General features: G+C 37.8%; 1 protein-coding gene across 2 annotated transcripts in view; it reads left to right on the forward strand.

The window, feature by feature from the left end:
- INPP5A (inositol polyphosphate-5-phosphatase A) overlaps positions 1 to 12855 on the forward strand; it is a 242864-nt gene extending 230009 nt beyond the window's left edge. The window contains exons 13-16 of one of the 2 annotated variants that reach the window (XM_072425211.1): positions 1226 to 1337; positions 5606 to 5674; positions 8842 to 8878; positions 10962 to 12855. In XM_072425211.1, the coding sequence (XP_072281312.1) occupies positions 1226 to 1337; positions 5606 to 5674; positions 8842 to 8878; positions 10962 to 11011 (268 nt within the window). In that variant the 3' untranslated portion in view covers positions 11012 to 12855. Of the gene's footprint in view, positions 1 to 1225; positions 1338 to 5605; positions 5675 to 8841; positions 8930 to 10961 lie in introns of both variants that reach the window. The other variant, XM_072425212.1, reaches the window with a different exon arrangement.
- The last annotated feature ends 2462 nt before the right edge of the window (positions 12856 to 15317 follow it).

The following is a 15317-nucleotide window of genomic DNA, read 5'->3' on the forward strand; positions in this document are numbered from 1 at the left end:
CAGACACAATGGCTATCGCACTGTTGAAGACTTTATAGACTTTATGGCTTAGGTGGAAATTGTAGTGCTGTAAAATAATCACAATTAGTTTGTTTTATCAGATCCAAACATGTCAGGCAGGATAATAAATAGCCTCCATTCAAAAGACATTAGGTAACCTATTTTTCAATTTTATTTTTTTTGCATTGTAAATCAGCTGAGAAATAACCGATCATTTGTCGATACTACTAAACCAGTCCTTTAATTCTCCAGGGGACATGCAGCTCAATACTTAATCTAGTCTAATTGAATGGTGTACACAGTAATAGTTAACACACATTTTGTCATTGTAAAGGAACTGCCAATGTTGCAGGTAAATAGGTCGGTGTGATGTCTTTAGCACAAAATACAGCAGATTATCTCTAGTAAATGGACTGTTTATATACTGATCTTTAGCCTAATGCCTTAAATTGGTATATACATCGATGAATGTGAAATAGCAGCATGGCTTCTCCTACATTCTATCTCTGTTAAACTGTAATAGCTTTATATGTATTTTCTGATGGGTACATTACATACCCAAAATGTAATTTAGGATTCTGCTAACCTTTATGTGGAAAATTGTTTTTGGTGCCAAGTAATTCCAAAAATGTATTTTAAATGTTCAGGAGCTTAAATCTTACCTATAGACCAAGTTAGTTTAAAAAAAAAAAGTGAGCAATTTCATATTTTTTTAAAAAATTATGAATATCTTTTTGAAAGAAACATCTCTGAGGAAGAAAATTTCTATGCAAATACAATTTAGGAGATTTGTCCTCTTTATATCACACATATATTTTTAATATGTCTGAGCAATAAATCCAACATATGTAAAAACCAAGCAATGATGTTCTAATGGGGCGAAAAGAAGAAATTGCCAAGAGCAACCCAATTTTTTCCCAATTAATAATAAAACTTGATTGGTGATTTACAGATGCTACTTTGTTCCAAATTACACAATTTCTGATTCCTGATGTTCTCAATGGCTTTTTGTTTGTTTTTTATTTATTAATTGTCAGTACTAATAAATACAGACTGCTCAAAAACAAGAGTGCTAAAGACCAGAGCATATCTGTGGGTTTGTCTAAGTCATGCTATTTTCAAACATTATTGTCCATTTAGTCAGATGTCTGTGTTGTTCGGCACACTGAGCACCTCTGACAAGTAGACAGCAGAGCCTGACATGTTTGTATTGACTCTTTTCTAGTTATCCGTACAGTGAAGACAGCAGTCAAGGGAAGCAATACATGAATACACGATGTCCAGCGTGGTGCGATCGAATTCTAATGTCACACTCTGCTAAAGAACTTCTTTTAAAGGTAAGATTCCCCCGGGAACAGGCTGAATCCAAAGAAATTCCAACCATTTGGAACCAGTTTTCCACTTGTGAGATCTGTCCTTCTACGTCCCTAAACCCAGTTGTTTTTATTCATTTTCCTTGCAGATTTCTTTGTTGCATTTAGGAATAAATTGAATGCAGTGTAGGAAGTGTGACTCCTTCAGATAAAATTGTATGAGTAAATTTCCATTGTGCAGGTTAAAGGAGTATTGGTGTCTAAGCCAAGGGCTCTGGTGGAAAGATAGCAATTCAACAGTCTTAAAAAGCAATTTAGCACCCCAACAATTAAAAATGTGAGTTTTGAACCTATAAAGTGACATGGTGTAATAAAAATTAATGTGGAAAGGCCTATACTGGTATCCACAGTTCACCCAGGGTTGTTGCTCACTAGAAGTATACACACACCCAAACTTTTGTTCTCCACACACTGGTAAGTGACTGTAACTTACAGCAACATGGAACAGAAGCATAGACTTGTCTTTCTACTGCAAACTCGGTATACCACTGTCCTTTGAAAAAACCCTGGGTTGTACACTTCAAAACCGAATGTAACACATTTTGGTTTAGAGACTTTTCCACTTTTTAAACCAGTTTTTTGCTTAAAGCTGAACTAGTCAGTCCCTTAAAAGTACAGATGATCTCCCTCTCCTACCCTTGTGTAGTGTGCCTTGGTAATATGTTTTTTTTATTCTTGACCCTGTATATTGGTATTACTCTTGTCCCTGTGACATCAATACAGGGGATGCAAAAGATTCCAAAGACTGTTACCAGTAACCAATCCATTGAATGGGACATGTCAGGGCAATGAAGACTGCAACTTTTTTTTTTTTTATTGCGCTCTCGTCTACCAGTTGTTTCAGAAATGAGGACTCAGGAAGGGGAGATCACAGTTCCCCTTATTTATCACCAGTGCCTCATATTCTGCAGCAAGACTGTACAACATAGTGAGAAGGCAATCCCTTATTTTACCCATTTATGGAAATCTACTGTGGTAAACCCTGGACAGACCTAAAGCTTGCACCATACCTGCAACCCCCCCATGCTGAGCTTGTTCCCCAAACAATCACAATCTTCAGTTGCTTTGCATCGTGTCCATGCTGTCTTGGCACAAGGGGTACAATCCTGTACTACCATGACTCGCTGAACTTCTTTGTAACTTAAAGAAAATCAGAAGAAGGTGGTGTGCAATTAAAACCATCACAGCAGATATGTGAACTTCAGCAATAATAGGAGATTTGTAAGTTCACAGCCCTGCCTCTCACATACTCTATGAGCACATAGATATTCCTGGAGGGACTACATTTGTATGGAGACTACCATATGAAATGCTCACACGTGAACTTGTGGCTAAATGACTGGGGGGGGGGAGCAGAGAATAAGAATGGAAGGGCTGAAAAACTTTTCAAGTCTGTCACATAGGAAATTAGATAGATCAGGGGTTGGCAAAGTTTTATGGCCACTAGGCCATTTATGGGGTGAGCGGGAGCACACTAGGCCGGACCTGCTCTAATGGCTCCGCCCACCACCAGGGAACACCCCCTGAAGTGAAATCCCTCTCCTCCGTATGCATTGTGGAGGAGAGCAATTTACCTTCAGGGAGCATTCCCTATTTACTGCAACGGTGTAAATATCGAAGCCGGCCGAGGTAAATAGGGGAGCAACTGCAAGGGGGCAGCTCCGGAGCTCCTCCGGCTCCGGTATTTCCTAACGCCCCCTGGCGGATCTGCCGGCAACCCGGTTGGCATCAGGTCGGAACGAACTACCGGCTAGGCTGTATTTGGCCTAAAGGCTGGAGTTTGCCAACCCCTGCTCTAGATATTTATTGTGCCTGCAAATGCTTGTTGTGTCAAAACGTGCAGGAAAATGGGATCCTTTGCTTCAAAGCACAGAAGGACTACCTACAAGTAAGGAAATATGGTAAGGCCGGAGTTCAGCTCCAGAGTTTAGTTGAGCACAGATGTTCTTTTATTCATCTTCCACCATTTTCAACTATTAAGCAATAATGACTGTTAAAATGAAATGAGTCTTCCAATTTGATAGCCTCCACATTCCCACTGCTTTCAGTTTTGCTGCTGGATTTAGTAACAAGTGTGCAAATCTTAGTAGACGGAACAAAAATTACCTAACGCATGTACATTCAAAGAGAAGTGTGTGCAAGGTGTATATTCTGTGGCTGTGTTGGGGTAGGGGGCGAAAGACCCATCTGTTTTTTGCATATCACAGCTCAGAAAAAAATAATTCTGTGTTTTGATCTTTAGTTTGTGTTGTGTGACACATTTTTTTCAGACAATTTGAGTGGCAAATGCTGATCAATGTACACATAATGGAGCATAGACACTTTTTGTTTTGTTTTGACAATGACACTGCAATTTAGCACATTGTTTTAATTAGGTGCTTTTTTTTACAATGCATCAATATGCTTGATAATGTGCTCAATGTGAATAAGCCCTTAGTTTATTCTCTGCAGCTTATTAAAGAGAAGAACATGAAAACCTTTCTTTCAGGCTTAAGTGCTGATCCAGCTAGATTTCATATTAAAGAAAAAAAAGCCAAGATTATATCTATCCACACACTTCCCTGTCTTGTCTTGGAAAATGGATGGTATTCACAAATTAGCACACAGCATGTCGAGCCTCTCACACTAGGCGTTACAGATTGTACAGACATGGGGCTGTAAACCGCTTTCATGCAACACCATCTATCATGCCATGCTCGGTTACCTCACCATCATGTTATTTTATGCTTCCTGAGCCCTAAAACACCAAAGGTTGCCCACCGCTTGCGAGGCACGTTGACGCCTGATAGCATGCAGTAATGAATGCTCAGTGAAGTGTGGCCTGTTCCTGCTTGTGCAGTGCTGTAATTTGTTTATCTGTCTAAAGATTATACAGTTGGAAATCCACAATTTTATGCTGCCTTTCTAAATTATCAAGTCTCTTTTGATGAATGCTTTCCCACTTGCAAAGGAAGTGCCATTATGATCTTGAAATATTGGAAAGTGCTCATGCATACAATGCAGAAGGTTATGTTTTTCTTATGCAATTTTGGCAGACAACCATAATATAAAGTAAATCTGACCTTAAACCTGCCTAATGCATTAACATAATTTAGTTTTTACTCCAAACAGTGATGTATATATTACACACTTATTCATTCAGACTTGACTGATTACACAAAGAAGTCCTTGACAATATTTAATAATCGTTGACATGTCATCACTTGATGTTTGTTGAGGTTGTCATAATGGGAATTTGGTGTTTTAGAGTTATGTTTCAGTTGCACATTTCTGCCATACGATCATGAAAACACATTTGCTTCGATAGAAGGGAGCAAGGGTGCAAAAGTATTATGTTTGTAAAAGGTGATAATTTTAGTATTCTGAGAACAAAATTCTGGTAAAATAATGGTTTAGCTTTTTTTTGATTGACGGCTCAGGAACTATTTTGTGTCTTTAGATCACAATAAATAAAAACATAAATATGATTAGGATGTAATTAAAGAGGAGGTTCTCTTGATTGGTTACTTATTTTAGCCACTGATATGAGGCTTTCCTGTACCCCCCATGCCATTATTGTATGTATGAGTCTAATCTTTGGTAATCTCTCTGTCAAAGCTTACACATTGAAGGTAAATTAATGACCTCCTACCCTTCCCTACCTATTCAGACCCGGCCATTGGCCACTCAGGTGCTTGCACTGCATCTTACGAGGATGGAGAAGGGTATTTCCAAGGGCTCTGATAGGTGAAGGAAGTAAGTGAATAATAATGGATGTAATGGTGCCCTATCAAGAGAACCTATTCCTTTCCTCTGTATACATTCTTTACATTTTAAAAACAGACCCGATATTTCTATTCTAGAGTATTCTTTTAAAAGAACCAGTATTGAGGCAAAGCATGTTCTTTGATATTGCTCAGCATTCCATTCACATATTTGTACATTTTTTGCACACTGGCACAGTGCTTAAATTTGTTGGATTGCTATTTATGTTTACCTTACACTTAATAGGCTGACTTAAAGAAGCAGCATGGCCTTCCCATGGCCATACTAGTATTAAAAAAAAAAAAAAAATCACATGTGCTTAGCACAGCAACTTACTTTCAGTATGCTCTCAATATTACTTGTTTCAGGACATTGAGAAGAATTTTCAATGCTTTTTTTTTTTATTTTTTTAGTAACACTAAATATTTGAAATACATACTTCGGGACAGATACTCCTAATTTATATTTTTAATGTTTTTTTTTTTCAGTCTGAAAATGATGAAAGAATAGTGATGTATGACAGCATCGGGCCAAATATCTGTATGGGGGACCACAAGGTATTGTATTCATGTGGTGTTTTTTTTCCTCTGTTCCTCAGTATAAAAAAAAGTGCATACCACTAAACGGTGAACCCAACATTCCTGTAAACATTCCCTGATGGGTAATCAATTACTGCCATTGAAACACATGGACCTGGAATATGTCCCTAAACCCACGAGGGAATGTTTATAAATTAAGCCATTCGAGTCACTGACTAGAAATAAGCACATCTTTGGTGTTAAACACATAAAAGCCCTCGTATTTGCCCAAAAGATCTCTGTTAATTGAGAAAATTAGAGTTTAAGTTGGCTTCTCAACATTCCCCTACATATTTTGCAATGAAGGAACATGGAGCAGAATGTTAGGGCTCTGACAGAAACGTATACGTATATTTGTTCTGGCCTAGGATGAAGTGCCCTGGATGTATACCTTCAAAAAAACTCCATATTGTGAAAAGTAAATGATCACATTGACAACTCTTAAACATTGATAAAACCCAATGACAGACTACCCCCCCCCTTGATTGAGAGACAACTGATCTCTTCCCAATGACACAGTGCCCAGTGGGAGACCCTCCAGGGCAGACCTCACTTTTCCAGATTCCCTAATGACAAATCTCAGTCAGGCCCATTGGCTTACTGTTCCTGCGCTGGATTAATGCATCCACTGCTGCCTCTGTGTCATGCGTGTGTCCTCTATCATCTAATATCTAATCAATAAGGATGCTCTTCTTGTCCTTGGTGATTAGCTATCAAGGAGCAGAGGTGAGGCACAGTAGTGTAAGGCAAAGGCAGCAACAGCCTTACTACAGGTTTATTACCTTTAACTATCGACCTAATGGCAACCCTACACATGGCACCCTTGTGAATTTGGGATGTTGGTATACCCAGTTTGACAATAATATATCCAATGCATTTTAGGGGTTGGGGTTTCCTCTGCTGCATGCCCAACAGGACACATACAGTTAGGTCTATAAATATTTTGACAGAGACAACTTTTTTTAATGTTTTTTCTGTACATTACCACAATTTTAAATGAAACAACTCAGATGCAGTTGAACTGCAGACTTTCAGCTTTAATTCAGTGGGTTGAACAAAAAGATTGCATAAAAATGTGAGGAACTAAAGCCTTTTTTTTCACAATCACTTCAATTCAGGGACTCAAAAGTAATTGGACAATTGACTCAAAGGCTATTTCATGGGCTGGTGTGGGCAATTCCTTCTTTATGTCATTTCCAAATAAGCAAGGGGGTGGATGTGGTGCTTGTATGTGGAAGATTTTGCTGTGAACAGACAACATGCGGTGAAAGGAGCTCTACATGCAGGTGAAACAAGCTATCCTTAAGCTGCAAAAACAGAAAAAACACATCCCAGAAATTGCTACAATATTAGGAGTGGCAAAACCGTTTGGTACATCATGAGAAAGAAACAAAGCACAGGTGAACTCAGCAACGCCAAAAGACCTGGACGTCCACAGAAGACAACAGTGGTGGATGATGGCAGAATCATTTCCATGGTGAGGAGAAACCCCTTCACAACAGACAACCAAGTGAACAACACTCTCCAGGAAATAGGCGTATCGATATCCAAGTCTACCATAAAGAGAAGACTGCATGAAAGTAAATACAGAGGGTGCACTGCAAGGTGCAGGCCACTCATAAGCCTCAAGAATAGAAAGGTTAAATTGAATTTTGCTCAAAAACATCAAAAAAGCCAGCACAGTTCTGGAAAAACATTCTTTGGACAGATGAAACCAAGATCAACTTTTACCAGAATGATGGAAAGACAAAAGTTTGAAGAAGGTGTGGAACAGCTCATGATCCAAGGCATACCACATCATCTGTAAAACATGGTGGAGGCAGTGTGATGGCTTGGGCGTGCATGGCTGCCAGTGGCACTGGGACACTAGTGTTTATCCATGATGTGACACAGGACAGAAGCAGCCGAATGAATTCTGAGGTGTTCAGAGACATACTGTCTGCTCAAATCCAGCTAAATGCAGTCACATTGATTGGGAGACATTTCATAATACAGATGGACAATGACCCAAAACATACAGCCAAAGCAACCCAGGAGTTTATTAAAGCAAAGAAGTGGATTATTCTTTAATTGCCAAGTCAGTCACCTGATCTGAACCCAATTGAGCATGCATTTCACTTGTTGAAGACTAAACTTCGGACAGAAAGGCCCACAAACAAACAGCAACTGAAAACCGCTGCAGTAAAGGCCTGGCAGAGCATTAAAAAGGAGGAAATTCGGCATCTGGGGATGTCCATGGGTTTAAGACTACAGGCTGTCATTGCCAGCAAAGGGTTTTCAACCAAGTATTAGAAAAATCACATTTTATTTTCAGCTTTTTAATTTGTCCAATTACTTTTGAGCACCTGAAATTAAATGATTGTGTAGAAAAAGTCCTTAGTTCCTCACATTTTTTTGCAATCTTTTTGTTCAACCCACTGAATTAAAGCTGAAAGTCTGCAGTTCAACTGCATCTGAGTTGTTTCATGTAAAATTTATTGGGGTAATGTACAGAACCAAAATTAGAAAAAAAGTTGTCTCTGTCCAAATATTTATGGACCTAACTGTAGTTCAGCCTATATGACTTCTTTTATGACAGAAACTGCAAAAGTGAATATTTGTCTTTTTTTCTGGCTGTAGTTTTTAGGACTTAACCATCCTAACCCAATACAACCATCTTCAAAGTTTTTATTGTTGTCAGTTTCTATATGGAGGTTAATCCCTTTCATTAGGATGAGCATGTGGAGAAAAATCTCCCCAACAGAAATGTACACTGTGATAAAAACTTAACACGTTCTGCTCTTTATCCATTCCACTAAAGAAAAAGTGTTTATTGTTTTTATCCTTATTAGGTAGATTGTTACCCGGTTGTACCAGTCTGGAAGTAAAAACTGATCCTACCAGCATGGACAAAGACATGAATAAATGTCTGTGGTTTTCCCATTTTTCCCAACAGATATTGTTTTGGGTTTATATCTACAAAGATAGAAAATCTAACCATGTGTGAGCTGTGGACATGGATGTTAGGGCACCTTGTACCTGTTTATATATAATCATAGCTGAAAAAAAAACTTTTCTAAATTTGGATTTCAATTCTCTTTTAATAGCATAGGAACTTACTGTGATTGTAGGCTGAATAAAAATTCACATCTCTCTTTTCTCTACAGCCTGTCTTCCTGTCCTTCCGATTAGCCGCCGGGGCAGGTAAAGCTAATGCACATGTGCACAAGTGTTGTATCGTGCAGTGATGTGGTGGTAAATATCATTTCTTTTCTTTATTTTCAATTACCTACAGTCATTCTTATTTAAAGTGAACTGTGCAAAAAGGGTAATATAAATGTAGACACCCTAAGGTGTACAGTACATTTTGTAAACGTTGCAACATGTCCCGTTTATTAGCTACGTGAGGGCCCCTTGAGTTGATATGCAAATTCTCACTTCCTCACAGTCAGCCAATAGAAACTCCACTGAACAGGGTGTACACACAGAATGTTGCATTTTGGGGTGTGTAAGGGTTTGTATCCCGTCATTAACAGGAAAATTGGATTGAACATCAAATTAAGAGTCCTCAGCTCATTAATCACTAAACATTTGTTCTTTCCTTTAAATAAAAGCAATGGTCCTTTAGTACTTATCCAGTGTTCTCCCCAGAATTTTTTTTCAGCTGGTTGGTTAGAAGCTGTAGCCAGTTGGCCAAAAAGTGGACAACAAATGTAGTGTTCCCAACTGTTTGTGCCATAGGTATCCAGTAACCCTTAAATTGTGTCAATTTACTACTGCCCCTTTATACTTTGTTCCAACTTTCTAATACCTGTCCCCTTAGTGTGTCCCAATGCATCATACCAGACAAAAAAAAATTGGTCCAATGTTAACCATTTTTAGTAAGAAATTTTAAGCAGCAAAACTGTGTAAAACTGCTTTAAAAAACAACTAGTGAAAACTAAGCTGTAATTATACAGCAAGCCTACACCCTGGTACCCCACAGGGCTCTTCCGTGGGTAGCAAATAGGTATTGAACTTTAGAACTGGTTTGGTGTAGAAAGTAAAGTAAGCTTAGTGCCATTTCGGACCCACGTTTAGCCATTGTGTTTACAGTAGGGAGAGGCAGCCTGTAAGAACTGTGGCCCCATGAGAACGTGATTTATCATTAGGAATACGGTTTTTCAACTAAGATAGTACTGTTATCCCAATATCACATTTACTTTTAAACCTGGGTCCACATGGTAGCATATGATAGTAATTGTTTTTAAACCGAATCTTAAATCGTATGGGACAATTTAGAGTACGGATTTAGTTCAGACCTCAGGGGAGTTTACAGTCTATTTTCACTTAACAGTATTAAACCATGCCCTCAATCACGTCTCTTGTTATCATTCTTTCTGTATATTAAGGTTGAACACTTATTCACTCAAATTTACGCAAATATGGTTCTGCAAATTTTGGGAATACTTACCAAATACTAACACATTATGGTGTCTACATTTATGTAATTTTTGACTCCTTCGGTTACTTTAACCCTTTTGTGACCAATGTTTTTTGAACCTTAAATTTCCAGACCAAGTCTAGCAATATCAGTTTGTATCAGTTAACTTGACAATATTATCATGGATCGATCTGATTTAACAGAGCATAGGCCAGTTCGGGTAGTAGAACCTCTGTAGTATAGCTGTTTAGCGTAAGTGTAAAAAGGGCCATGTTGTAGAGCACACCCACCAGATCTTTACCAGAGCATTCCAATAGGAGTGTTGGATTTTACTTTTGGGTATGCCAGTTTTTTTCAATCCAGTGCCGAAAGTAGCTGAGCAATATACGTTGATAATCAGACAATATTAGATCCAGAGAGAGTCTAAATTTGGGAGCGGGGAGTCAGTAAGTATAGCCAGCACCAAGCAAAAAGATGGTAACCAGAAAGACGACGATGCAGAGTCACAGGAGCACTGCAGAACATGGGGCTCATTACTAGCTTATGTCAAACACCAACCCTAGTTTTGCCTTGAAAGGAGATATATTCAATTGAGCTATCTCCTAAATGGCTCTGAAATGGTATATGAGAACTAGAAAAATGCAGTTGTTCATTCCAGGTCCCCTTCTGGAAAGGTAGGTGGTAAGTTTTCACAGCAAGAAGTATTATACATTAGGGCTAAAAGTTATATTGTGGTCATGAAAGGGTTATTCATATTGCATGTTTTTAGTTTTGTCTTTTGTGCATATTTGGTGTTTTCCTTTTGCTGTAAAAAAATTCTTTTTTCCCTTGTCTGTTTAATTAAAATTCCTGCCCATTTAACAGGGAAAAGATGCCAGCCAAGTGAAAAGATCTATCGAGAGACCACGCTGTGAGGATGTCCACCTGCAGTATAGCAAAAGCCTCCATTTTAGAGCCACACCGATAAATGTTGATCCTCACAACCCACTTTGTACATTATGGGTCATCTACTAGGCTTCATCTTCCCAAAAATCTCACATACCTCACTTTCCTGTACGGTTGTAGAGCATCTAGTAGAAACATGGATACATGTATATATTTTTTACATCACTGTTGTGTTGCCAAAATGCTAGCAGACCATACATATCATAGGTTCCTGTTCTGTCTTACCAAGGCATAAGACAAAACTGGAGACACACTCATGGGGAAGTTTCCCAGCACGGCGTCTCTGTAGGGGGTTTATCGGCCCCAGGGATCATCCACAGCTCTGCTGTTCACCTCCAGTATTTCAATGGTGACCCCTACACTGCTGGAAGAAGTATTATTTTCCAGCTCTGCCCACTACAAGCTGATGAAACTCAACAAAAAAGCCTCTCATTACCCTACTCACTTTTTTTCCTGCATTTATTTTTGAAGACTGAAACTCTAATTCAGTTGTAGAGGCACAAAGCCTTGCACAACACGGGGGAAGTTTACTATTAGCTTTCAAGATATTGATAGTTTTTAATGTGTTTTCATTGTTGACTGAGGCCTGTATCCCTAATGTTAGGCTAGCTAGGGGTGTAGCCACTAAAGTGCAATAATCATGATCATCTTTCAGTGACCATTCAGATCAATAGCCATTACTGAAAGTCAATGGCTAACACGTGCTAGATAGAAAACCCCAGTCCTTACCCCTTCCCCCATTTTTAGTGTTTTAAAAGGATTTACTACACTGCCATAAAACATGGTTTGTTTGTGTATTTCAAGTCACACTGCAGCTGCTTTTCATTTTTATATATATATTAAATAAATATAAAAAAATATATACTTTTTAAAAATAATTTATAAATCTTACCAAGACCTATGCTAAGTATTCCTTCCAGTACTGGCATTATGTGCCATATCAGTAATGATCATTCAGGAGTAGAAGTTTTAGATATATGTACATCAGCAACCAAAATTTCTATACGTAATCCTTTTTGTGTCGTCCTCCTTGATACAGAAACACAGTCAATACAATACATATATATATATATATACAGTAGCAGTTTTCACTTTAATATTCTTGTAATAAATTATTTGTATGTGATATTAGGACTGAATGTGAAGTTTTGAGGTAGGATTGGGTGTATCTTTAAAAGGGTTTTGTAAACTATTTTGTTTTTTATTTTTTTGGTCTGTCTTTTGTTACTGTATCATGGTGCCAATTACTCTTAACCCCAGTAAAGAGATGGGAGACATATCATATCATATATATATATATATATATATAAATAGATAATCTAGAATAGCCTCATGCAGATAGAACCTAGTTTTAGATCAGTTGTGTTCAAAGAATATATATATTTTTTTTTCCTAGAAAAGGAAAGACTTGTCGCTGTTGGCAGGTGCCCCAGAGTACAACATTAAAAGGTGATTAAAGAGTCTGTTGATGAAACACAAATGTTTCTACTATTGATTTACTTCAGAACACTACAGAGTTCATGGACTATGCGATTGCATTAGGTTGAGACTCATATTTTGTTTCTAAATCACTACGTTTCAGAAATTATTTTATCTCCGCTTGCAGAATCTGACTTGGCGGGCGCACAGTAGTTGCTCCGTACAAGGCTGACGCTGCGTTATGTTAGTGTGCCATGTCTGCTGTAATCTTATCACAAGACTGTGTTCATGCAAATGGAAATTCCACTTATGGTTGTCTAAGAATCGCCTTTAAACAACACGGGCTATCTGGTTCTCAACTTCAAGCAATAAACTGTTCGTTGTGGCAATCTTAGTATATGTGTCTTGTTTTCTTTTATTTTGTTTTTCACTTTATGAAAATAGTTTAAATTCTGTGTGAAATGGAGAGTGAGAAAAGTATATGTATTTGCTGTAATACCAATTCAGAATATTATTATTCTTATACAAGTTTGAAGTAACAAGCATCAACAGTGCATATACAGCCCCCAACCTTTTTCTCTTTTTGTAGTTGTCTGTGTCTCATTAAAGTCTGAAAAGCACAGCTGGATGTCGGGGAATCTCTCTTTGGTAAAGGAAATTCTCTCTCAGACAGTTGTCACATAAACAAGCATAATTCAGAATTTTTCCGCTCGATTGGCATTGATCCCCTGGACAAACAATTTGTAAATCTGAACAGTGGACATTGACAGCAATAAAAACCTAACAGAGGTTGGAGCCCTTATCTAAAACTAAAAGAAAAAATACGTTGACTTCTAATACAAATTAGACCAACCAGAAGGAATAGTTCATTGATATGACTTTTCGTTCATTTGCATTGTGATTATTAAAGCAACGTCTTCTACATAAAGGAATCAGTTACAGAAAACATTTAAAGTAAAAGCTTCATAGGGGAAGCACAGAATGCCACCTATTCTCTTTTTAACTCAGTGGTACTTACCTGTCTAAGAAAGTCTTTGCTGTCCTTTCCTGCAGTTCAGGCTGCCCAAAATATTTTATAACAACAAAGTGTTTAGGACATGATGCTATAGTAAAATTCTTCACTACATGTCAATGTTTTGTAGATGGTATGCCCAGTCAGCCCACAAAATGTACATTTTTCATAATGGTTGTTCTGTTCTCACAGATAAACTCAAAGTTTAGTTTTTATAGACACATTTGAAGATGCCTATATATGTTTAAGAGTACTGATGTATCCATTGATTTTTTTTCCTCTAGAGATTTCAGTTTAATTCCTACTTACGTACAATATGGTGAACAGAAGAAATGATTTTTGACTACAGCTGCAAAGACAGTATAGTGCAGGTAGAGTAAAGGAGATGATAGAATAAGGAAGGAGCTTGTTATGTATGTAGAGACACTGTCTATCTATAGGAATTTAAACACTGTCCCAATGTAGAAATGTTTTTACTGTCCAAGTGGTTTTCATGGCGACAAAACTGCAAGAGCATTTGCTATTTCTTGTTAGAAACACTGGAGGTTCGTGCACCTGAAGACTTATACTCCAGTTCTCTGTTATTTTTCCTCATTGTTCTCTTCCCTCCCAGCTGTCCTTTGCGGAATGGCACCTCCTGTTACTTGTTAGCTGTATCAGGGACTTTCTATACACTTTTATCTTTACCCCTTCCTGAGTACCCCTTTCTCTGCTATGTTGTGTTCCATCCCCTTTACATTATTACATTCCCCTGCTGTTTATGTGCCCAAGATGTTAATAAGGCCCAACTCGCTACACCATGTCGTGGCCATATAGTATAATTTTGTAATCCTGTTTTTTACTCTGAATGACGTTGAATGAGCACAATGCAAAAATATTTGCTTAAAATAATCAAATTCTGAAAAACTATATAACCCATTAAACTAACATTTAACTAGAACACATTATTCCAGCTTGCCTATCCGAAGACCATTGCCCTATTTTATAAATGCTAATTTGCATTTGTGCTGTTATATCATGATGTAGCCCATTGTGTAACATAGAAACCATAGTGTGTAGAACCTTTTATTTGAGACTTACTTAAATTGCTTTACCCTAATGCAAAGATTAGTTCACCTTTCCAGGAAAAAGATCTGCCACGTTATCATACAAATGTCCTGGCCTGCCCTGCCACATCTCTAAAACTCTGCATAAATCTTACCCTGCACACAGTTAAGCCAAATCTCCAGGTAAGTCAATACACAGCTATGTCCTTGTCTCTGATCCCCACCTGGCAGTTGTCAATGCAAGACGAGGACCATAAAAATCATGTATCAATCACATGACATGAAAAATACTGTTTCTGAGGAAAAAAACAGCAGAAGAAAGCAGAAGAATTGTGGAATGAAGTTTAATCATCCTTGATTGGAATATCTGTTTACAGGTGCCAGAAGTTGGTCAACTCCGTGCAACACAAATGTGCAGCAGTTTTCAGAAACAGTGGTGATACAACTAAATATAAGTTCAGTGATTCATAGTAAAGTAAAAATTTAATTGAAACATTTTTCAGTTTATAAAGCAAATATTTATAAAGAAGAATGCAGACACTGCTATTATTTTGAACTGCCTAATAAACACCATAAAGCAGATCTGTGGTTAAGTAGAATAAATTGTGGACTACCATTGCTGACCTACTTTTGGTGGAAATGCTACGCACGGTATACAGAAAATATTAGAAGAGGTCAAAATCTCTAATGTTTACTTCTTCTAGGTCAGTGACTCAAAATAAAAAGGAAAACAGTTACCAGAAGATGTACAGAGCAGGTAAGTTAATGCACAGATATTGTGTCACACCATATACAGTA

The sequence above is a fragment of the Pyxicephalus adspersus genome, chromosome 10 (genome assembly GCF_032062135.1).
Source record: "Pyxicephalus adspersus chromosome 10, UCB_Pads_2.0, whole genome shotgun sequence".
NCBI classification, from domain to species: Eukaryota; Metazoa; Chordata; class Amphibia; order Anura; family Pyxicephalidae; genus Pyxicephalus; species Pyxicephalus adspersus.